The 24,624-nt window shown below is 36.1% G+C and overlaps 1 protein-coding gene across 5 annotated transcripts in view; it reads right to left on the bottom strand.

Annotated features, from left to right (window-relative positions):
• Positions 1 to 24,624, bottom strand: part of NAV3 (neuron navigator 3) — an 845,054-nt gene that overhangs the window by 15,150 nt on the left and 805,280 nt on the right. For 4 of the 5 annotated variants that reach the window (XM_036866523.1, XM_036866526.1, XM_036866527.1 and 1 more), the window contains 10 exons: positions 23,654 to 23,765; positions 18,208 to 18,329; positions 17,215 to 17,235; positions 16,362 to 16,534; positions 14,634 to 14,787; positions 12,665 to 12,839; positions 7,641 to 7,738; positions 5,024 to 5,119; positions 4,599 to 4,767; positions 3,218 to 3,453 (listed from right to left, as the gene is read on the bottom strand). In XM_036866523.1, coding sequence (XP_036722418.1) covers positions 3,218 to 3,453; positions 4,599 to 4,767; positions 5,024 to 5,119; positions 7,641 to 7,738; positions 12,665 to 12,839; positions 14,634 to 14,787; positions 16,362 to 16,534; positions 17,215 to 17,235; positions 18,208 to 18,329; positions 23,654 to 23,765 — 1,356 coding nt within the window. The remainder of the gene's footprint in view (positions 1 to 3,217; positions 3,454 to 4,598; positions 4,768 to 5,023; positions 5,120 to 7,640; positions 7,739 to 12,664; positions 12,840 to 14,633; positions 14,788 to 16,361; positions 16,535 to 17,214; positions 17,236 to 18,207; positions 18,330 to 23,653; positions 23,766 to 24,624) is intronic. The other variant, XM_036866525.1, reaches the window with a different exon arrangement.

Genomic DNA, 24,624 nt, shown 5'->3' with positions numbered 1-24,624 from the left:
AACAGGCATACACAAATAATTTGGTCATACAACTTGAGTTTTCTCAAACCTCTTTGAAATCACTTCATGATCCCCACTCTAGCTTAATCGGGGTAAAATCTTAGATTGAAGTACTGATACATTAGCATTAGAAGTTTCATGTCCAAGATCTAATCAGGCAGAAAAAAACAGGTCTATCTATCAGATGGACATTGATAATGAGATGAATCCCATGCTTTGAAAATATACACAGAACACAGCAGTTATATAAAAACTATTGATCATTGCTAACTCTGACTTTGACTCCAGACACACTCAAAATGAATCTGCCAAGTCCAGCTTTCTGATCTTTTCCCACCTAGCATTCCAAGTGGCTTCAGTTGGCCACATACTCTTTACTAAATCCATCTCTAGCCTTCTGGGCCCACCATATCAAATGTCACAAAGTGTAATTGTTTATGTGTCCTGCTTTCAATCAAAATATTCCAGCTGGCAACTCGAGAGAGGGCTTGAAGAGTGGGAAGAGGAAAAGAATGTAAAATGCAGAGGGAACAAAAACATGAGAAGATTTTTTTCATTTGATGGTTTATTATTGGATTTTTTTGGAATCAGTGAGTGATTTGTGGCTTTGTCTCTTCAGAGCTATCGAAGGCATAGCAGAAAGCATGTCAGCAGTTACACAGTTCCACTTCTCAGGAAAAGAATTTATTTCATACCTCATTCACCCTTTACTTAAGTAAATCTACACTTGGTAGCATCCCTCCTACAATCCCAACCTGTCATCCCCGTTTCTCTACACCACTCTCACATACCATCAACCCCCTGAAAATAAAGTGTGGATTCTCTGACAATTTGGCAAGAATTGGTCAAATTCTTTGGCCATGACTTGGTATCCAACATTACTGACAGCTCATTCAAATCTTACAAACCTAAAGAAACAATAAGCATTTGTTAGTTGTAGTTTGTGCTTTCTTGGTGATGAATGCTATGTGATTTGTCCATGGATTTCTTCCTATTACTGTTTACTAGCATCATTTGTTCTGTTCAAAGGCTCTTGGCAAGCTTTATTTTTCATCAGTTTGTAATAACAAAGATTAAACTGACCTCATAATGGCACAAGTGATTTTATTCAGAAAAAGTAGAAAATAAGAGTGCTGGATATATTTGATCAAATTTTAAAGAACATATAAATTATTATTGATTAAGAATATCTCCAAGTACTAAACATTTTTTTTAACTGAAATAAAAAGAACTATATATAACAGTATATTTTGGAGTGAGGCAAATTTTAGAACCAAAGTTAAGTTACCCTACTTTATTTTAGCATGTCGAATTATATCCAAGTCAATCTATCTGATTCAGAACTTGATTTTAAGTGATTCTCCAACTTTATCAAAATGCCTGTTTCCTCTAATAAATCTATTCTTCTCCTATCTTCCAACCACTTGTCTTTTTCATAACAGAAGTAACTTCTAAAGAGTTCTGTCACATCAACATTAAGGAAACACCAAAGAGAGCACTGAGGGTAATTAAGAGATGTCAATTCTTTCATCATTTTGGCTGAAAAGAAAACAAAATGTGCTAAAAGCTTTTAAATAAAGCTACGAGGAGACCCAGAATTCACTGGAGGTGTTAAAGGTGTAGGCTGAAGCAAACAACTGCACTCTTCCTGCTTCTGCTTAAAGAAGAGTTCAATATTCTGCCTCAGGTGCCATGTCTCTCTCTACCTGAAATGAGAATGGGTGGTTCAACCACAATCCAAATAGTGCTGAGTTCCAAAGAAACATTTGGAATTCATGTGCTGTACTGAGTCCACATTAAGAGATCCCATCATGCTTTATACACACCTTTGTTCTCCTTGAAAAATACATATAAGCCAATTTTGAACAAAGATCCGTGTATGTGATGGGGGTGGGTGGTCTGTATGGGTCTGTGTGTATTTGTGTAAGAAAGCCTTACAGTATTGGGAACCAAGAGCTATAATTAATAACTGCAGGCAACCCTTAGGTGGTGCTTGCTACTTGTACTATTCTCTCCCTCTCTGTGCTTCTATCTGTCTGTCTGTCTGTCTCTCTCTCTCTCTCACACACACACACACACACACACAGAGATACACACTCATTTTGTCCTTACCACAACCCCACTATTTTTTCCCATTTTACAGCTGGGAAAACTAAGGCACAAAGAAATTCAACAATCAGCCCTAGGTCCCACAGTTGGTCAGTGATATGGACTTAATGAACTACTCCTTTAAGAAATTTTTGTTCACTAAATTAAATGTCTTGTTTATGTCAAGAATCCAGTGGGTTTGGGTTGCTTTTGGGAGTCATGCTTCTTTTCTAAAAATTTGCAGGCCAGAGGTTTCTGCGAGACTGGGTCAGTTTAGATCATCTAACCAGGTTATCTCTGGAAAAACAACGTGACCCAGTATCATCTGGATATCTTCAAGGTATTGCTTATAACAGATGTAGTTTCCTAAGAGAAACTTAGGTTGCACTGATCGAGAATGTAAATGAATAACTATAGGCAAAAATAGTCCAGTGTTAGGAATATGTTAGGCATCAACTATTTCCTTTTTAGGATTCTTTATTTCACTCCGAATATACGAAAGTACTGGCTGGGTTTTACAGCCCCTCATGCCTATTTAAGAGCTGAGAGCATTCAGGATGATTATGGTACATTAAACCTTAGCGGATGGTGAAATGGAATATTGTTCAATTTCCTAAGGTTCCTAAGCAGAAATCCTATAGAAATATGATGTAAACAAATTGCTGTTCCCAGAATTTCTGCTTAGAATATATTAATTACACCCAAATCCCCATTGCTGCAACATCCCAGTTAATTCTTACTTATTTATTATGACCTAGACCAAGTATTGGCTTTTATAAAGCTCTGATTCCTGCAGGAAGAGTCATGGCCTCTTGTTTCTATGGTATTTGCACGGATCTCTTTCTGCTCTAATACTTCCTAAATGGATGTCTACGAGAAATCAGACAACAGAGACTCTGTCCTTTTCTTCTGTCCATTCTCAATGCTTGTGAATACCTGACACCTGAATGTCACTGAGCAGTCTTGTTCAAATTCATGAAATAGGGTTTAGTCATTCACCAGATTCTAGTTTTAGCTGAAGAGCTGGATATGTTTCCATGTACAATATGGAAGTTTCATATAATCTTAAAGCTTAGTTTCTTAAGACACGGATAAATAGCAGCAGTTGTCTTAGGACTCTGTGACTTACCTTACTAGACTTGTGGTCCACATTAAAAGTGGCAATTGCATCCTCTGTTTTTTTCCTCCCAGATTTGGTTATTACATATTCAGCAAGTTTGTTTGCTAAATAGGTCTTTCCAGTACCACTAGGTCCCGAGAGTATAATTCTGTGATGCTCCATCAACAAGTTAAAGTACCTTTGGGTAATTGGTTTAGGAATCAGCGTATCAAAAACAAAACTGTCCAAACTGTTTTCTTCTACCCCTGAAGGGAGAAACAAAGGGAAGAGTGTGGCTTATTGTTCTACGTAAGCTTGAAATTAAAATATAGTGTCAACTGGCAACTGGGCTTTGTTAGCCATTGGAATGCAGTCCTTGCAAGACACCTTCCTTGACATTTCGATCCCATGTGTGTTGCTATTTTAAGACAGAAAACATCAGTAGTAAGGCAGAGTGAACATCCAAATGAAAGCAAGTTTTTTTCCTCTTTGCTTAGACTTCCCTTGTCTATTTCATGCTTCTCACTTATGTTTCCACAGAGAGATGGAAGCATTACTATGAATTCTATCATAAAATCCTCCTTCTCTTTGAAGGTGGTAGTTTTGTTAAGAATAAATGTAAAAAGTACAAAAGTGTGTATGTTCTTCTCTTTTTCTTCCTCTTTCCTCCTTCTCTTTATTTCCCTCTAGCTCTCATTATACATCCAAGCTGTACCACCCCTTAAGCTTTTGAAGAATATAAATATAATAGGTATTTGGCAAGGAATTAAGAAGGAGAGCAACAGTTTCTCCTTTTACTCACCCAATTACCTTAATCATAAAATCAAATATTGACAAATCCCTCTATTAATCCATAGTTTATAGAGATGTGTTCTGACTCTTTTACATATATGAACAAGGAATTATGGATACAAGTATACTTTAGATATTCCATTTGCCTAGAATTAGTCACATTATTCAAAGCAAAGAGAATTTCTCATCCCTGATTCTTAACTTCCATTCTCTATCCCCAGTGGGTACTTATTGGGTATACATATTTTAAAATTAAAGGTAAAAGAATGAATATATTACCTTGGAATATGCAATAAACTTTTTGAGTCTCCCCTAAATCTAAGATGATAATGGAGAAAATCTAGAAAACTGAAATTTGCTAAATCACATTTGTTTTTCTGAGTCTTGGAGAAACTTCAAAATTACATCTCAAAACTCAAAGAATTTCATTTACTTGGATTTTTGTGTTTTTAGTAGGATTTTAGTGTTTTAAATATAAATACAGCTCACATCATATCAAAATTATCAAAGTGGTTAACATAGTTTTCAAATATGAAAATGTGAAGGGAAACTGCAAAAAAGAAAAGAAAAGAAATGTTGGTAAAAAAAATACAACTGTGCTTTTCATTTTTATTTTTACCTTTCAGGTTCACAGTGATGATGTTGTTATCGCCGACAAGGTATCCACAAGGCAGCAGTTCAGGCACTTCTAGGTTATGGGATCTAATTAAATCTCCTATACAGTAGCTGGCAATGCAGTCAGAGCTCAGACCAAGGCTAGTGGATGTATCAATTCGGAACACATATTCCTGAAATGGTATACACAAAAAAGGAAAGTCAAAACAGAGGTCCAACTCCTCTACAACAAATACAAAACTCATGGGGATGTGAAGCTAGCTATCAAGAATTTTAGAAATGGGTAATACAAGGACTGTTAATATCAAACAGCATAAAGAGAGGATGGAGGAGAGGAAAAGCAGATATCTCTATGCCATTAAAGCTAAGGGAAGCATCCAAAATGAAACACATTTGAAAATTAATATCAGGATGTCTTGCACAACTTACCTTAAAGAGACGTCTAATTACACCATCTAAGACATCCCACTTGGTTTTTCCACTGACACCAATGGATCCTATCAAATATGCCTGAGACTTCTGATCCTAAGTAAGAACAAAATAAAACAAGATAAAATCCAACTGTGTGTCTTTTTTTATTATGATATCTTCTACTAAAAAATATTAATATTAGTGGTGATTAACACTAAAATATATATTAAACCTATGGGTTTTATAATAACAGACATACACAGTGGATTATACAAAATACCCCAACAAGCTAATCAACCAACCAAACAAACAAACAAACAAAGTAACAGGATAGCAACAAAAACAAGAGAGAAAGAGATTAGATGAAGTGGTATGGTCAAGGAAAACTGATTCATGACCTGTTCAGTAGAAGGGAAAGGGCCAGGAGAGAACAAGTCTTCCGTTTTAATGCAGTGGGTGCATTCCTAAAGAAAAGCAACTTGGTAGGAGGGAAATGGTGATAGAGATGGAACAGAACTATATCATGAGTCCTAGAGCCTCATCTTAATGTTTTTGTGATTTTATCTTTGTTAAGTCCAAAACTCAGTTTATTTTTTTATTTAGATTATCTCTAAAATCCAATCCAGTTTTGAAAAATAAGTTATCCATGGTAGTATGGCATTCACATATTCACAACACAGGTCCCATTTTGAATTTACCAGAAAATTCAATATTTAGAGGAACTTGCCAGGGAATCCTACAGGACTCATTTTGTCAAGCAAAGAACTCCTTTATAATACAAACAAAGGTCCCAAATTTATTGTTTCTGTAGGATGGGATTTTGAGGAATTTCTACAAATATTAGAAAAGTAAGCAATTCAATTTATAGTCTAACTGAAGCCGTTTTTATGTTGACTGGAATGGTTACATGAGATAGTGATCATGACACCAGTATATATAATTAGACAGTTGATATATCACAATCCTGATTCTAGTCACCAACTTGCATAGTCCTTAAGAGGTGGTAGAAAAATAACTGAGTCAGGTGTTAGAAGACATGGATTCTACAACACACAACATCTACCATGTAATTAAGAAATGTGATGTTAGTTCAAGCCACTTAGCTGGCTCAGAGCCTCAATTTCTTCATCTGCAACATTTAACTTTATAAGGGTAAATGATTATCAGCACTATTTAGATATAACCTGAAGCCAATATCTGTTACAGAAAAAGTTGAGAAATTCACAGCAAACCGTTCGTATTTTGTAACTACTGTTATAGACTGAATGTTTGTGTTCCCCCCCCAAATTCATATATTAAAGCCTCAACCCCCAATTGATGGTATTTGGAAATGGAGCCAGCAGGAGGCAATAAGAGCTAGATTAGGCCAGTGGGTCTCTCATCATGGGATTAGTGGCCTTCTAAGTAGGGGAAGTAGGAGAGAGATCTCTTTCTCTCTCCCCAAGTACACACACTGAGGAAAGGCCAAGTGAGGACATAGGAAGAAGGCAGTCATCTGCAACCCAAGGAGAGAGCCCTCACCAGGAACCAAATCAGCCAGCACCTTGATCTTGGACTTAATAACTGTGAGAAAATAAATTTCTGTTGTTTAAGCCACCCAATCTATAGTATTTTGTTATGGTAACCCAAGAAGACTAAGACAACTGCTTTCCAATGTTCAAAAATATTATCTTTCAGAATTATTTTGAAAAAGAAAACTTGTTTTACAGCATTATTATAACTGAGTCAAAATGGACATGCATACAGTGCTTTTAAGCAGCTGCTTTTAAATCAGAGATCATTAGACTATCTAAGCTTCACTGAGACTATTACAGTCTTTTACATAAAGACCCACTTGGGAAATTCAGGCACAGATCTGCAGCTCAAGCAGAAAGTTTACGGCATTAGAATTCTTGCAATACACGTTCAGTGTAAAACTTCACAACCGCTAGCTCACTTTTCAAACTTAAATACTTCAATTTTCTTAAAATTCTGAAGATTTTTTTGTTTCTCTGTCTGATAAAAAATTTTTGGATACTTAAAAATTTGTATTTTCGGCCACTGAACTACAATTTCAACTTGAAATAATAGTTTTAGTTTCAAGAAGAGGCTAGGGTCAGAATGGTATTGCCAGTTTGAAGGCAATATTTGATTCCAGAAAAATTAGAATATTTGCCTTATCATCTAAGACCTTGCTTTAAAATGATACACACAAGTAGCGTCAATGAATTTGTCATACTGAGTTCAATAAGATATATCTTTCCAGTGTCTAGAAGAGCCATATAACTTATAGTCTCTTCTTTGTACAAAGACCATCTTGGAAGTTCTAGCAACATGTTACTATACATCATAAATATCACCTGTATTTAGTTAGACAAAATGTTTATGTCAAAGAAAGCAATGTGCTTCTTTGGTTTTAGAAATGAGAGTGGTTGACAACCAATATTGTTTTCAGTGAATGAACATGACATACTGAGACACATTTTTACCTATAGGATGATGTCATTTCTTTTGAGTCCCTAACTTTCATGCTTTTATAATAGATTAGGCCAATGCCAAGACAAACACCGCTGATAGTATATTTATGACAAATACTTATTTGATTCATGGTCATTCTCATCTTTTAGTAATAAAGAACTTAAGGTTAAAGAAATACCTTTGCTCGACCGTAGCCCTTGCTTATGGAGACTATAATTTTCACGCTGCGGCCATCTTTATGTCCGGTTGCATCACCAGCATCATCGAGCAAAATATCTACCAAATTTTCAAAGAAACATACACAGACACACACACATACAATAGAGTCACATTAGCTTGGATTTCTTTACTGTCATCGTTTTCTCCCTCATAGTTTCACATCTTTCAATGGGAATATTCAGATTTTCTGCCACCCATTCTAACCTAACTGGTTTGAAAAACCTCAACTCTCAAGAAGATGAGTGACTGTGTTGGGTTAAAGTTTCCATCTAAGAATTTATTCTGCTTCCAAAGATCTTCACCCAAGTGTTGGGCACCCATTGCATTTAGATGAGGAAATAAGGGGTTCCTTTTTTCTATTATGCACAGGTCTGAGTAATACCTGAGTAATAGTCAGTTACCATCATAACCGTGACAACCTGAAAAGCAATCTGATTTTTCTATCCAACCGAGAATATCCAAGGTCATCACCCATGTAATTATGAATGCAAAGGTGGTGAGACTGTCAACTGAAATGATTTTCAAGCATTTGGCACATTCCCTGCTATATGACTACTCACCTCATATCTATAATTTTAGGTAATGTTTTGAATTTCAACCATGGTATTATACTTCCCCGCAGAAATATATTAATTATTGCTCTCCTGTTCTTTTTATGCTTATAGCTTCAAAACCAAAATAATACTTCTAGTAATCAGCTAAGAGCTACAGAAGCATGATAAAGCTAGCTAACTGTTAACCCACCAACTTTAAAATGTGATTAAAGATTAATTTTCAAAATATATTATATGAGATTAATGTCCAGTTTGGAGAATGATTAAGGCAAACTATCCCACATATATGTTTTCCTTTGACAAGGATGCTATTATGTTTAATATGAAGATAGTGTTCTGGGGACAAAGAAAACTTGGTTATGTGTTGAAGAGCACATGTGCCTGGTGACAAGAGGACTCAACTGCTCAAAGTGTAAATTTAGAGGGCCAAGGACTGTGACCATACCATTATAGAAGCAACAATTTCATCAGGTGCCTTCTGAAAATAAAATGGTTCTATTATCTTAATAATTAGGAATATGCAATTTTGCAAAGGAAGGAGTTTAAAAAATGCCATAACACCATAACAATCAAAAGCACATTCAGAGTTTAAGGAATATGGAGTTTTTTTGCTAGAAATTTTTAAATTGTCAAAGACAATCTCCCTTACTGAAATTTATTTATTTTTTTTACTAGATTAACATCCTCTCAGTCTCTCACCATTTTTCCTATCCAACTCAAACCTCTTCCTTAAGTGTCATTTTAATTCTCTTCTTGCTCCTTTTCTCAAAAGTTTAAAGTGGCTTATCATTCACATCTAAATATCTTGTAATTCATGACCAAATTACCTCTTTAGTACTTTGCTCAATTATTCATAACTTCCTAGATATTCAAAAATATTTATTTTAACTAACAGTTTATTAAGCATCAAAGAAATCAGGAACTGTGGATTTCCCTGCTGGTGCAGTGGTTAAGAATCTGCCTTCCAATGCAGGGACGTGGGTTCGAGCCCTGGTCTGGGAAGATCCCACATGCTGCAGAGAAGCTAAGCCTGTGCGCCATAACTACTGAGTCTGCGCTCTAGAGCCCGCGAGCCACAACTACTGAGCCTGCATGCTGGTACTACTGAAGCCCAGGTGCCTAGAGCCCGTGCCCCGCAACAGGAGAAGCCACTGCAACGAGAAGCCCACGCACCACAACAAAGGGTAGCGCCCACTCGCCCCAACTAGAGAAAGCCCACACACAGCAACCAAGACCCAACGCAGTCAAAAATAAAAAAATAAATTTATTAAAAGAAAAAAAAAAAAGAAATCAGGAACTGTGTTGGGCATTGGGAATGAATACCATGGTGAGAAGGAAGATGAATTCCCTGCTCTTTTGGAGTATACATTCTCAACAAGGTAATATTGAATGTTTTAAGTGCTTTAGCAAAATGAATATAGTAGTTAAGAGTCAGGCACTGGAATCATCCAGATCTGGGCTCAAATATTAGCTCTATCACTTATTGGATGCATAATCTTGAAAAATTATCATAATCACTTTCGTAAGTCTTGGTTTCCTCATCTATAAAATGGGGCACAAAAGCACCAGCTTCGTAGGGTTACTGAGAACATAACAGAAAACACTTTTAAATCACTTTATCCTCCGTGTTTAGTAAGTTTATCTGTTCTAACCATTACTCCTTTTCTCTGTGTGTTTATTCTAACTCCTTGTGTTGACAGTGGGAAGAGCACATCATGACTCACTCTGGGTCCCCCCTGCCCACCCCGCCCAGTACATTGACGGGATGATAGCCTGAACGAACGACTCTGAGTAAAAACAAATAACAGCCAGTTTGAGATAAGGGTTCTCTGTGCTGTTTTATGGAAAATAAGTTAGAGTCCTCTGTTAACATTTTGAAAAAAGATTTGCCATTCTGGTTACGGTCAAGTGAAATTCTGACAAAAACTGAAGGTTTTTCAAACTCCTGTCTTCACTAGATGTATGGAACATGCACTATTATTTCAGGAACTGGACATTTGTCAATTAGCCTCTCTCCTGCCTACTTCTTTTTTTAAAAAAATTAATCATGAACTCTAGAAACTTTTTCTATTAAAAAGCCCCAGCATAAAGGCACTTTTGATTTCCAAGTTTGAACCCACTAAACAAGAGTGAAGGCAATGAAAACAGTATCCTAGTCAAGTGATGTCAAGTGATTTACACTTTTTTTGCTAGTTCAGACATAAGTATTGCTATTGAAAAATAGTTGAAGAAATAAAATAATATAGGACTAAAAATAAACCATGAAACAGGTAATTATAAAGCACATTTTTGAAAAAAAAAAAATCCTCTCCTCACCAAATTGCCCCAAATTCTGAATCACGGCCATCAGTTCAATGGACACAGAAAATGTAAATTTAATTTGTTTGATTTTATATTTATCTTTATGAGTCCTAGTCTTTCCTAGACATTAATTTTGGTTTCATTTTTATATGGCTGTTCTTCCTAAACTACCTTCAGTACTAAACTTGCCTCCTTCAAACCTTATCATATTTCCATAGGCTAAACCAAAATCATGTAACAGGCAGTAAAATCCCACCATTAAAGCATCCTATAAGGTACCAGTCCTTTTCTCTCCTTAGAAGGGAAGCTCCAGGACACAGGCAGGCACTGACTGCCATTAGGTGTGGATCCTACCTCACCTCTCTCAGGTTCATCACTGACAAGCCAATGCATAGGATGCGGCTCAGGACTCTCAGATTCTAGACATTTAAAGTTTTTGTTCCTTCTTTTTTTCCCATCTTTTGAAGAATGTAGATGATAACACCTCATAGACAATTTACACATTCAAGTTATTACCATATTTCCATAGTTTTATTTTACCTAATGATTTATAAGTTCATTTAATTATGACATCTCAGTTTTTTCTTAGCTACTAATATTTCTTTTACTTGATGTGTATTCTCAAAATTCATTTTCCTTCCCCAATCCCTGCCAAATGGTATAAACGTTGTTTTCATGAACTTCAGGAAATTCCTACTTGCCTTTTAGTTTCTAGTTACCTTTTATAAGAAGAAAGCAAGTATGCATTTGGGCCATTCATTTTACACCATGAAGGGCAGATATAATTAGTAGAATTTTTAAAATTCTGACCTTTTAGAAGCAAGAGATATGATTCATTAAAATATCATCAATATCAGCTTGCTGTATTTCTGTTTCTTTTCTTTTTTGTTTTCATCTTTATCTTTTTTTCTATATTTTGGTGTAATTTAAGGCAAGCCGTGAAGTTTCTCAATTCTATCATGGGATCTAAAATTGCCCAGGAACATGTATACATATTATTGGTTTCCAAGCGTCATCTAGTGGCTGTGTTTTGCAATCACTGCAGATCCTCATGTAAATCTTTCCTCAACTAAGTCTTATATACGTAGAATGATTCGATGCCATAGGAGCAGTTATAGTTTATAATTGAATAGTTCATCAGCTATTGAGACAACATTATGTCATATGATTCTATTTGCAATTGAATAAAACTGTACCCTTGTTCCATCATTAGTACCACTGAATACAATAATAGAATCCAATGTGTTCTTTTTGTTTGTTGAAAATCTAATAGAGCTGCAGTCTGGGTGATGTAGTAGCATTATGTTCTCCCTGGGCTGCATCATGCAGGATCATCTAGTCAAATTTAGGAATAGGTCCTGATACACTTGTATACGGGCTTCGTACACTTAAAGCACTATCAAATTGCATGGGGTTCTGAGTATTATATTCATTAGTACTAACAATCATCACTGAGAATATTACTTTTTCATCCTATGTGTAACCCTGGAGGAAGTACTTCTCAAACACAAGTAATTGTTTTAAAAAATGATATGAAAACCATACCTGTATGTCTTTTTACTCTTTCACACAGAATGTTCTTTTAAAATGATAATGAAGGGGCTTCCCTGGTGGCGCAGTGGTTGAGAGTCTGCCTGCCAATGCAGGGGACATGGGTTCGAGCCCTGGTCCGGGAGGATCCCACATGCCACGGAGCGGCTGAGCCCGTGCACCACAACTACTGAGCCTGTGCTCTAGAGCCCATGAGCCACAACTACTGAGCCCGTGTGCCACAACAACTGAGCCTGCACTCTAGAGCCTGTGCTCTGCAACAAGAGGAGCCACCGCAATGAGAAGCCTGTGCACTGCAACGAAGAGTAGCCCCTGCTCTCCACAACTAGAGAAAACCCGTGTGCAGCAACGAGGACCCAACGCAGCCAAAAATAAATAAATAAAATAAATTAAAATGATAATGAAGTAAAATAAATTTATAAGAGGAAAAAGGACTATTTCTGAGAACTAGGCCATTAACATTTTGAAGAGGGTATGTGTGAGAGCTGCAGCGGGTAAGGGTCTCCAAATTCGAGGTCTCCAGGCTTGTGAAGTCAGAGGCATGCTTTGATTCAGGCAGGTGTGTGCACAAAATCACCTGAGGTAACAGACTCCGTGATGTTCAAGTTGTTCAGAGAGAGTCCTAAGGACTGGCGTGAGGATGAGGAGGAAGTGCTACTTGCGGACTCAGACGGGGGCCGAGCTGGCTTCGCAGCATTCCCCGTTTCTGCCTTCAACCGGTCGTTCTCAGCCTTCAGTATTTCAATCTCATTCTGTTGTGAAGATGGAAAACATGAAAAACATAGAGCTAGCTTGATTGAGAAAAGGGTACCAACTCTTTTAACAGGGTTAATCGGTTCATTTATTAAATAAACCATGCGGTGAAATATTAAATAAACAAACATAAATTATGGAAACAGGATTTCCTTCCAAAGAAGGAAAAGTAATCCTTTTCTCTGTCTCTCACATACACATATTCAGCTATTCACAAATACACACACTAACCAGTAGAACTTTTTATAATTTTTTAAAAATCTATCATATATTTGAGGAGTTTTCCAAATATGACATGGTCTCATGTGAATTAAGAATAACATAATTGAGGGCTTCCCTGGTGGCGCAGTGGTTAAGAATCCACCTGCCAATGCAGGGGACATGGTTTCAAACCCTGGTCTGGGAAGATCCCACATGCCACGGAGCAACTGGGCCCGTGAGCCACAACTACTGAGCCTGCGCGTCTGGAGCCTGTGCTCTGCAACAGGAGAGGCCGCGATGGTGAGAGGCCCGCGCATCGCAATGAAGAGTGGCCCCCGCTCGCCGCAATTAGAGAAAGCCCTCGCACAGAAACGAAGACCCAACACAACCAAAAATAAATAAATAAATTAAAAAAAAAAAAGAATAACATAATTGAAAAGTTCATACCATTTCTCATTTTAAAAGTAAACATACACACTATACATATATAAAAATAGATAACGAACAGGGACCTACTGTATAGCACAGGGAACTATACTCAATATTTTCTAATAACCTATAAGGGAAAAGAATCTGAAAAAGAATATTTATATCTATATCAATCTATATATGTATATATTCAGTTATATACATATAACTGAATCACTGTGCTGTACACCTGAAACTAACATGACATTGTAAATCAACTATACTTCAATAAAATAAAAAATTTTTAAAAACTTAAAAAAAAAATATTTTAAATGAAGTAATGTTAAAATCTTCATAGAAAATAATGCCATTTGTAATACTCTGAATTCAGGGAGAGTTGAAAACCCACAGTAAAACAAAAGTAATATAAATAAGGTGATTTTTAAAATTACCACTTCAGAATCCTAGCTAACGTCTGAAAAAGTTTTTGTTCCTTCAAAATGGGCACTAAGCTCATAAAAACAACACAAGCCTATTGATGAATATATCCATTGGCAGATGAATCTGCTCAGCAATGAGCTTTTCCTATTTCAGTCATCTGTGGTACCAAGTGATTACTGGTTGACCATAATAAAATGAAAACTTAGTCTGAGCACAGATGATTCTGATTTAGCCTTCAGATGCTTCCAAAACAATGAAAGCTTTACTTCTACAGATGGCATTCTACATCACACTTACTTTCATATTTAGAAAGCTTGTGTTATATTTCTGTGATTCCTCATTACGTCGTTTTTCAATAGAAAACAGGTAAAGTGTTTTTGAAAGTCAGATTTCAAAAAGAATAGGAAAAAGTTACCATAAGGGTAGATCATGGAAAAGTGAAGAAGCAAGGGCTGTAGTAGTGTCTCTAAAACCTTAGCTCTCAGCGAATCCAATCACTAGTACAGTGCCCTTCAATGGTCCTTGAGTGCAAACTGGCCAGTTTGCCCTCCACTTCCAAACCTGGATTTGACAAAATCTCCATCCACCCAGTATTGAGAAATGAGGTGCAGAGACTGAATAAACAGAGTGTATTTCCAAAAAGGATTTAAACGTGAGATTTGTTTTTATAATAACTAAGAGAAGAGAATAAGCAGCATTTTAAATCTCTCCCGTTTGTTCCCTGAAGGTGCTTTTGGACCGACCTGCATCCGATTCATGGCTTCCCGGATCTGATCGAGATGATGAGCAGAGCTGAGGGCCTCCAGCCGAATATCCGTTAATTTTAATTCCTTTTCTCTGAGCTCACTCTTCAGCTGCAGAATTATCTCTGCCTCAGCCTCTGTGCATTCACAGATCCTGAAGAAAGAAACAAGCACAAAACCAGTGGTTGGGGGATGCCAGAGGATTACGAAAGGCAATGCTTCTTTTAAAAGCTGAACTGCAATATTATCCAGCAGGTACAGAGATTATTTGCTGCTGGCAATACCTAGAGAAAAGGAAAAAGTTTTACAAACAGTAGTACATTCACAGGTTCAAAACTGAAAATAGTAGCCGTCTCTTTTAATCTTTTCTTCCTATTTTCTGAAGTTTAAAAACAATCTATCTTTACTGTATATAAAGTGATCCTCAAAATTCCCTTGTTGCTGATGTTTATGGAGCTGAAAAGTCATAATATTACTACATCTCATTCTACCATTTTTCAAGGGACTTGAGCCTCTACTTGCAACATGAAATTTGTTTAAAGCAAAGTTATTATGTCCTTAAAATGTTGATTTCTTGTTTTGTAAAATTTTGCAAAGAATAACCTTATTTGCTACAATACTATTTTCAGGTTACGATACAATTCAATATAAATATTGTAGAAAATAAATCAGGGAGATTAGTTTTGGACATTTAAATAATGGATGAGTGTTATATAATCCTCCTGGTAGGCTCAGCTGATTTAGGAGATCAGCTAATGAAACTGAATCACAGGTTTCAACCCAAATGGGCAGGCTAGTTGGGGGCTGCTTGAAGGTCATATACATTATATCCTATTGTTGTTCTGTAGACAGCTTTGTAGGAAGTATGTCAAAAGAATTTGTTTTATGTTAATGAATATCTTTTCCATTTAAAATGTGAGGACTAATTGCTGGTCACAAAATGATAGTGCTATGTTCTTTCCTCTAAGTCAGGAAATTATACAGGGTGTACAAGGGTCTTAAATGGTTCTATTAGTGGCCCCGCTTTCTATGAATTCTGGGTGAGCCACTGTCTTGGGCACACAAGGAAATCTCATTTAAATAGTATATAGAACAAAGAGAATTATCAGAGCACATGTTTTACATTCTAAATGTTTTATTCTTTCTTGTAACATCAACTAGTGGGATACTATAAAAAAAAATGCTATGCTAGATTATCTAACACAATTAAAGAAAAAAGGATTGAAGTTTGGCTTGAGGAAACCAAATTTTACTTCCAAAACAGGAGGACAGAGAAGGTAGTCATTGTTGAAATGCATGCGAGTGATTTTAGAAGAAGCAAGAGTGAACACTGCTTAGGTTAGAACCAGGATCTTTGCAGTTTTCATGCAACACACTCCATTTTACCGGGATCTATGCTTGTAGATCACAGGGCCATTTTGCCGTTTCTTTGGTGGCCAGACAAGGGGCAACCTGCATTTAATGCACAGTTAGACAGATACACGGACAAATGCAAGTGAAAAGAAGTGAAAATAATAACTTAGAAAAGGGGAGAATGAGATCAAGAACGGTCAATTTCTAATGTATGGAAAGCAGAAGAGAAACAAATGCTGTCTGCTATCCTAAGGAAGATCTGAAAATAATCGGTACAGAGATGGTGCTGCAGTTCCATTTAGAACACAGATCTAGGCTTGGCCTGAAGTTGTCTTTAACAAAATACTTCCGCAACCGGCAGAGGGAGTGACTTACGCTGAGGCGGATTGCGAGGGCTTCATGGAGGCTGGCCCACAGTCACCCGCATTGTGGGGCAACTTGGGGGACGCTGGAAGGGACGAATCAGTAAGCTCTTCAATGTCCGAATGTGAAGATGGAGGCTTGGTGGATTTTTTCTTCCCAAAGGCTTGTTTGAATGAGCTTCTCAGCTGCAAGAAGGACAGAAATTACCTTCCTTGTCTATTTGCACTGGGGGCATCTTGCTTTGGGCCGTTAGTTTGCAGGTGCCATCCTAGCCACTGCCTGGGGTCAGTATGTATAAGCAAAGGATTAACAGCTGCAGCACAGTATCTCTAAAAAAAAAAAGATACCGTGTTTTGTGTTTTTGTTTTATTCTTGTATTAATCCAGCGCAGCGCAAACATGGAAGGCTTTTAAACAGTGCAGGGTCAAGGGCATGGCTGTCAGAGCACTCATTTAAAACGAAGTACCTTGAAGGGATCTCCGTTCAGAAGGCTCCTCTCTTCAAGGCAATTTGTTTTAAATGGCTGCTTTAGCGCTACAATCAAGTCAGGGCCTGCTGACAATATAAACTTAAAAAGCAAAATGAAATCAAATTCACCTAACACTTCATTAATTGTGAGTTTCTATTCAAATTTTCAGTTCCCGGACTATGAGAAACCAGAGTTGGTATGCCCTACCGCGCTATTCAGAAAGTAGTTTTACTTCTCTTTAAAACTGGAGATTAAAATGAAAAGACACAAAGAAAAGACATACAAGGTAATCTGTTTTTAAAAGGTATAAAAGCCTCCTGCCAAAATGAATAGCATTCATGCCAAGGGTGGGTATTTTTATAGATGCATGCCAAATTGTCCATGGTTTATATTCACCTCACTTCCTCTAGAGTTCACCTTGCAGAAACATGAAAGAGTGTGGAATTACAAATCAAGGGAATGAAGGCTGATCAGTATTTTAAAATATTACCTGCATAAACATTTTTTTAAAACAGAAAAGATATTTCTCTCATTATTTACAGAAAGCACTCCAGTAAAATCCTCTGCTAGTTGTATTTTGGATTTCATCAAGAGTTCTACTTATTTAAAATCTACTTTTTTCTTTCATGGCATTAAAAGAAATCCTTTACTTCATTGTTTTTAAACATTTTGCAGTGATAGCATCTTCCCCTCAGTTTTTCAGCAATTACTTAATATCATAAATTCTATCTCTAGGCAAATTAAGGGACAGTCCTGTTAAAGTACATTTCTATATTTATCCTATGTTCTTTTGGTAAAAATACATATAGTTGATTTCTTATACAGTGACACTTTATTCACACTATAAACCCTGTTGATGCAAGGGGTAGAGAGGCTTTCAAGGTCTCTTCTTTCCCTTTTACTTTTTTTATTCCGTTTTTTCTCCACTTCCTCCATCCACCAGCACCACCACCATCACCACCATCAGCATCACCATCATCTTTTTCTTCTTCTTCATCTCTACCTCCACAGTAAGCCCCTGCTCCGAGCCATTTATTTACACATGTTACCCTATTTTTCTTTACAGTATCTCTATAAAGTCAGTATTAATTATCCAATTTTTACAGATGAGAAAATTTAGGCTCCCCAAAAGGTGGAGTCACTTGCCTAAGATCCAAATAGTAAGTGTCAAAGCTGGGATTCAAATCCAAGTTTAGTTAGTGCCAACTCCAAAACGTTTGCTCTTCAGCACCATGCTGCCCTAATCTTGGTGATGAGAGTAGCCTTTGAGGTGTCAGTCACTTGAATGAGACACTGTAAACTGCTGTGGATCTCTAAAGCCCAAAAGGAAAAAGCCTGACTCACTGTGCAGTAATAAGCTTCTGAATTAGATGAATGCTAATGGCTTACCCAGTTTTTCTTTTTCTTCTTCTTGGAGTCAGCATCGTTACCACTGCCAATGCTGGAATGGCTCGTGGCACTGTTGATACTAGAAACGCTTTCGGAGGAATGTTGTCTTCTGATGCGGAGATCTAGCCACAGATAGACAATATCACGTTTACCCATAAAAACTTGCAATCTGAACAAACAAGACTTTTAGGCTTTCTGAGAGGAAGTCCTCTAATAAATGTCAACATGGCTTTGTACAGATTATTTCAATGCAGTTTTGGTTTTATAAGCTTAATAAAGTACAACCATATTTGCTTTAATTAACTGGGTTATCTGTATTAAGATTCAATGGGAATCTCAAGTCAGTCTGTAGCACTGGTGTTTTAATGAATTCTGAGTTTTGTCCCAAAATGAACTGCTATGCTAGTGATTTTTACTGAATACCTGGATCAAACAGCACTTCCAAAATGATTTATTCCAAATGATTTGTTCCATGGAGTAAAAGGAAACTCTTAATAGCATGATAATTAATTGTGTGTTTTTAATATTTGTCCTTCGAATAAAGCTACCAAAGCCAAATATATTAACTTTCCATTTCATGGAATCATACCTTGTTAGAGCCAAAACAAACCTTGCAAGTCATCTAAGCACTTCATACCACAAATGGAGCAACTGAAGTGCAAAGAAGTTAAGTAACCTGACCAAGGTCAAAGAGCCAATGGGGCGAAGGTCCTCAAGAGAGAATGTGGGTAGACTGCATTTGTGAATTAAACAGAAATCATACTTAAGACAGTGCAATTCTTGCATCATACCCCTAACCCCTGTCCATGACTTGGAAGAGTAATAGTAGTAACAATAATAACAGGTAATAATAAAGCGAGCTTTTACTACTCTGCTCTGGGAGTATCTAATTTTACTCTTAAAGCAAACCACTGAAATGAGTGTAATTATTAAATTTTCCCTGTGGTCACATAGCTGAAAAACAGTGGAGCCAACTTGAGACTTAGAAGTATCCTACTGTCTATTGTACTAATTGCCAGGTGATATGACCTCTATATACTCCTAAAAAGCATGGAGTGCTTCTCTAGATAATAAGATATTTTGAAGAGGATACCATTTGATACTAAATCACTTTTTGAACATATTCACTTACTCCATACAATCAGCTTATAAGATTTATTTATAGTCATTAAAATTAAAATTGAAATGATTTCTACTCACAGTGAACTTAAGTGTTAGCGGAGACACTAACAACTCATAAAATTATTTTAAGGTCAAATATGCTTTTAGGCCATTTCTATTGTCATATATAATTGGTATCAATGCATATTAGCCAAGCAAAAAAATCTCAGTGGAACTTATAAGATGTCAGAAATTATTATATAGCTTTCAAAAAGTTCCCATAGAAATAATAGTATATAATCAAAGCTTTGCAGTTGACTAATTTAACAGTAAAATGACTGATGGCAATGGAAATGTAACCGGTTACTTTCAAAACATACAATAAATAAGTATGTGTGGGTGTATAATATGCATATACATATCTCCATCCTTAATCTCATGTACATACATACCAATAAGTACTTTAATTTTTCCATTAAGGGAATAACCATGCTGAAAAATTTTACAGGAGGGTAAAAACAGAGCTGTTTTTAAGAATCCCTAGAGTTTGGTCCAAAAGTATTTTTTTTTTTAATGATGAGAACATTTACTGTTTTTGCATGCCCAAAACATTACCAGTACCAAAACCTAAATCAAGGTATTTATGTGTGTTGTTTTGATTCAACAATAAAAGAGCACAGTATCCCTTAATCAACTAATATGGAAATTATATGAATAAGCAATAAAAGAACATGTGTAGGTATCTGTGTTTTAAATTTCTGCTACAGTTGGCTATAAGCTTTTCTGAACAAGATTAGTATTTGCTATTTTTCCCTTCATAACTGACTTTTACAAAAAAAAAAGATGTATTAAGCGTTAAAGTATTCCAGAGTTTTTATTATATCCAGAATTAATAAATTATATTTGACTTCAAGTAATCCCAAATTTTAAAAAGATTGGTAAATTCTTGTAATCGTAGGTCAAAAGTAGTCCTTGGAGGTATTAGTTATGTTCAATTATGACCGCATTTCCAATAAAGATTGGCAAGGGCATAATTTCAATAATACCATGGAATGAAGGGAATGCATTTTACTTTTCTCTGGCAATTCTTTTCTAGTGTTTGTAAGTATTTGATTGAGTACATGTGGCATTGCAGAGCTCAGTAAAGAATGGTTGACCAAATGAATATCAACAATCTGAATGAATGGAGAAGCTTATTTTAAAAATATCTATTTCAGTTATATGTTTATTCATTCATTCATTTTCCACTTCCCACCTTCTGCACCATCACTGTTCTAGTTCAAGCCACCACCATCACCTACCTGCTCTAAGAAAGAACAGCTGTCCAACTCACCTTCAAACCATTCTACAAACCACAGTTAGAGAAATCTTTTTAAAGAAAAACCTCATCATCACTCCCTTACCTGAGACTTCCCAATAGATTTCCATTTTAATAAGAATAGAAAACATTTCAACTCTTAAATATGGCCTGAAGTTTCCTCAGTAATCTGGTCAGTACTTATCTCTCCAGCCTGGTTCTACTTACTTTACCTTTGGTCATTATTTTCCTTGTATCAGTTCCATAAAGGCACTAATCTCTTTTCTGACTCAAGACCCTCCTGGAATGCTCTTCTCTAAATATTTACAATATGCCTTGATATGAGTTTTAATACTACAGAAACACAATCTGAATATTCTATATATATTCAACCCTTTATAACTATTTGCTTTTGTTAGTTTTAAATCTTATAAAATTATTTTTTAATCTTTCTTGGCCAAGTTGAATATTAACTGTTATCATTTTGTTCATTTTAGGTATCCCTCCCACATTTCTGAGCAAAGGAATTCCTATTTTTCAATTCCAGTAGGTATATTAAGCTACCTGTTGCCTGAGATACAAGGAATCTTTCCAGAAAGTTTTACTTCAGTGACTTGTACTGTGGTAAAGAAAGGATTAAGCCTTTTTAAATCCCTTCTGGACCTATTTACTGACACGAAGATTTAGAACATAAGCTGCTTTATTATAGCTCTAAGATAAGCTTTAAATATGCAGTAATTTTCCATGCCACATATAAATTAACTCCCCCACATGGAAAGTTGCTAAATTCTTAACAGAAGTAGCCCCTAGAGAACTAGTTTGTCCTTCAATTTAAGTATATCTCACTTTATAGAACTGTTTTCCTTTAAGTTAAATTTCAAGTTTTTAAAAATTGTATTAGTCCTTTCTATAAAATTTGAATAAGCCCCTTTTATGTGCAAGCCATCATTACGGCCAGGATTAAGGATTAAGAAAACAGACCACCCTGCCATCGACCGGGAAAGGCAGACCATAAACAAATTAAGGCACCAAAGTGTCTTAATGCAAATTTTGATGAGGGAAGTACAGTTATTTCCAGAAACATATCACAGAGGGACCTCATATAGTTTAGGAGACAAGGAGGCATGTTTAGGCTAACTCTTGCAAGATCTCAAAAAGTTTTTATGCTGAACAAACAGGGTAGAAAGTTCCAAGTAGAATAAAGAGAATATATAAAGAACTTTTGAAGAACTGAAAGAAGTTCTGGATAGCTGAAATACGAAATACACAACACGACAAAATAGCAAGACATAAGGTCTAGAACAGTGTCTAGCACATAAATGGTAGTATCAATAAATACTTGTTGAATGAATGAAGCTGGCGAAGAGAGATTATGTCATGTTAAGGAGTTAGTATTTCATCTAAAGGCAATGGGATACCTGTTAAATATATATTGTTAGACAACTGCTCTGGTCTCAGTGTGAAGAATGGCACAAGGAGGTGAAAGATGAAGAGGAGGAAGGCTCCTTAAGACTTAGGAGTTTGTGGTCATAGTTCAGGGGAGATATGAGGAATGGTGATAGCAGGATGAGAGAAAAGGGAACAAGATATATTTAATGGATGGAATCAATAGAACTTAGTGATTTACTGTGTAAGAAGAGGAGGATTTCTGGCCATATGGAAGGATGGTGATGCTGTTTACTGAAAAAGGAACACTGAAGGCAAAGCAGGTCTGAGAAGGAAGAAGATAAGTTCAAATTTGGAGATGTTGACTTTCAGGTGACAAACAGACATCCAAAGATAACCTAATGGAGTTTTCTCTTTGGCAGCTAGATATACAGCTCTGTAACTCAAGAGACGAGCCTGCCCTGGAGAGATATATTTGACAGTTATCAACACATAAATAATAATTATAGGTAGAGTACTAGATGAGCTTGTACAAAATTTTAGATAGGACGAAGAGAATCATAATGTAAAAAATCATAATGGAAGACAGTTTAGGACTGCGTTCTCAGAAACATCAACATTTAACAAATGCATACAAACGAGTGAATCTATAAGAGAAACTGTGAAAGAAATTTCAAAGGAGCAGAAGAAAAACTGAGAATGTGGATGTCATGAGCATTAGAAGAAGTGATGTTTAAGTAGGATGCAGTGGACATCAGCATCAAATGCTATTTGCACAACAATACAATAAGAATTTTAAATGTTGTACTGGATTTAGAGTCATCTAAGTCATTATTGATGATGGAGAGAACAGTTTTGGTGGAGTAGTGGAAAGAGAAACCACACTCCCGTGGTCTGAAGTGTAACTGGATGTTGAAGACAATGAATGATTCCATCAAACTTTCCCAAAATTCATCTGGAAATGCGAAGAGAGATGACAGAGCACTCAGGATTTAGGAAAACATTTTTCAGCTGGTAAAGAGTTGAGCATATTGAATGCTACTGAAAAGAGTCAGAATAGGAATAAGTAGAACCTATGTAAAGAAAACAATGACATGACATTATCACAGAGTATTTCTTCAGTGGCAATCTAAGGAGTGGGGTAGTGGCAGAGAAGATTATTTTATCATTGTTTCCAATTGTTGAAGCATAGTAATAATTAAAAACACACCAACTTTTAGTCTATTTTCTTACTGTTATTTTAAGTTCTCTACAGAAAAGTACCTTTTTATTGCCCCCACCCAGGACGAGTTGCTCCCAGTATCCACTACTTCACCATATTGATTATTGTATTTTTACATACAGATCTAGATTTTCATACTCCTTCCCAGGTTTGTTTTGCTTGAAGGCAGCTATGAATACATTAATCAACCTCCTCAGACCCACCTTCACCAAATCAGGTGGAGAGAAAAGTGTTGGACTGTAGAAGCAGTTTCCTTAAGGTCAGTTTGATACTGAAGCCTACTGTTCTTAAATTCTGAGATTCTGACTGCATTAGTAGCAACTTATATTGATATATTATAAAAGGCAGTGCGACTGAGTAAAAGCAGCTTTGCTCTAATTAATAAATAAAAATAGATTTCTAGCAGACTGGATGAAAAATGGCAAGATTTCTAAACATACCTTTGGGAGGGTGGTCTGGACCGTTGAGTGCTCCCTGAATGGCTGCCTGGGCAGCAGAGTTCTGGGCCTTCAGCATTTCAATGGTTTCTCTTAGTTCGATCAGTTCAGACTCCTGTGAAACGAACAGAATTTAGGACCTTTAAAAGTAAAAGATTCTTATTCATAGCTCACTATCAAGTGAGTTTGATTTTATGTAGTGCTAATGTCCTGGTAGATTTAGATGCGTGGCTGACCTTTCAAGTTGTGTCTTACAACCTCTTACTTGTAAATGTAAGAAGGTAAATGCAATAGAGAATTAAAAAATAATGTCTTGGTTATTCTCTTATAAATGTGATCTGAATAGTCTTTATTTCTTTAAAAGGGTGGTACCCAGAGCTGACCAGTACCACATAAAGCAAGATATCACACTGCTCATTTTAGATACCAAACTTATTAATACTACCCACGATTATATTACATAAATACTATTATTGCATTGGTACATCATATTGCATTTACTGTTAACTGGAAACCCTGAGTTTTTGTCAAATGAGTGATTTTAGATTTTCTCATTTATTTTGCGCTTAGGAAATAGATTCTTTATATTCAAGAACAAAACCTGGAATTAATTCCTAACTCACTCCTATTAAATGCCATATGTCATCCTAGATTCTGGCACTTTTCAACCAACAGAATTCCTAGTATGAAGATCTAGTTTCACCAAGCCAAAGCAATACAGGAATTTTAAAAAAGTGAATAGAAATATAGTCCTTAAAATAGTTAAATTATTTAAAAAGCTTACAAATCAAATTTTTATAAAACACCTATTTTCTTATTGAATTAAGGGTAATTTTAAGCTATGTCTCAACGAAAATCCGTGTATAAATTTGATCTCCCATAGTTATTTAAATGAATATCTTTACCAGAAATAAAGGACTCACTATTAGGAAGATAAGATAACAGCACCAACACAACAACAAGGAACAGGAGTG

The sequence above is a fragment of the Balaenoptera musculus genome, chromosome 10 (assembly GCF_009873245.2).
Source record: "Balaenoptera musculus isolate JJ_BM4_2016_0621 chromosome 10, mBalMus1.pri.v3, whole genome shotgun sequence".
NCBI lineage: Eukaryota > Metazoa > Chordata > Mammalia > Artiodactyla > Balaenopteridae > Balaenoptera > Balaenoptera musculus.
This window is presented reverse-complemented; position numbering and strand designations above follow the sequence as displayed.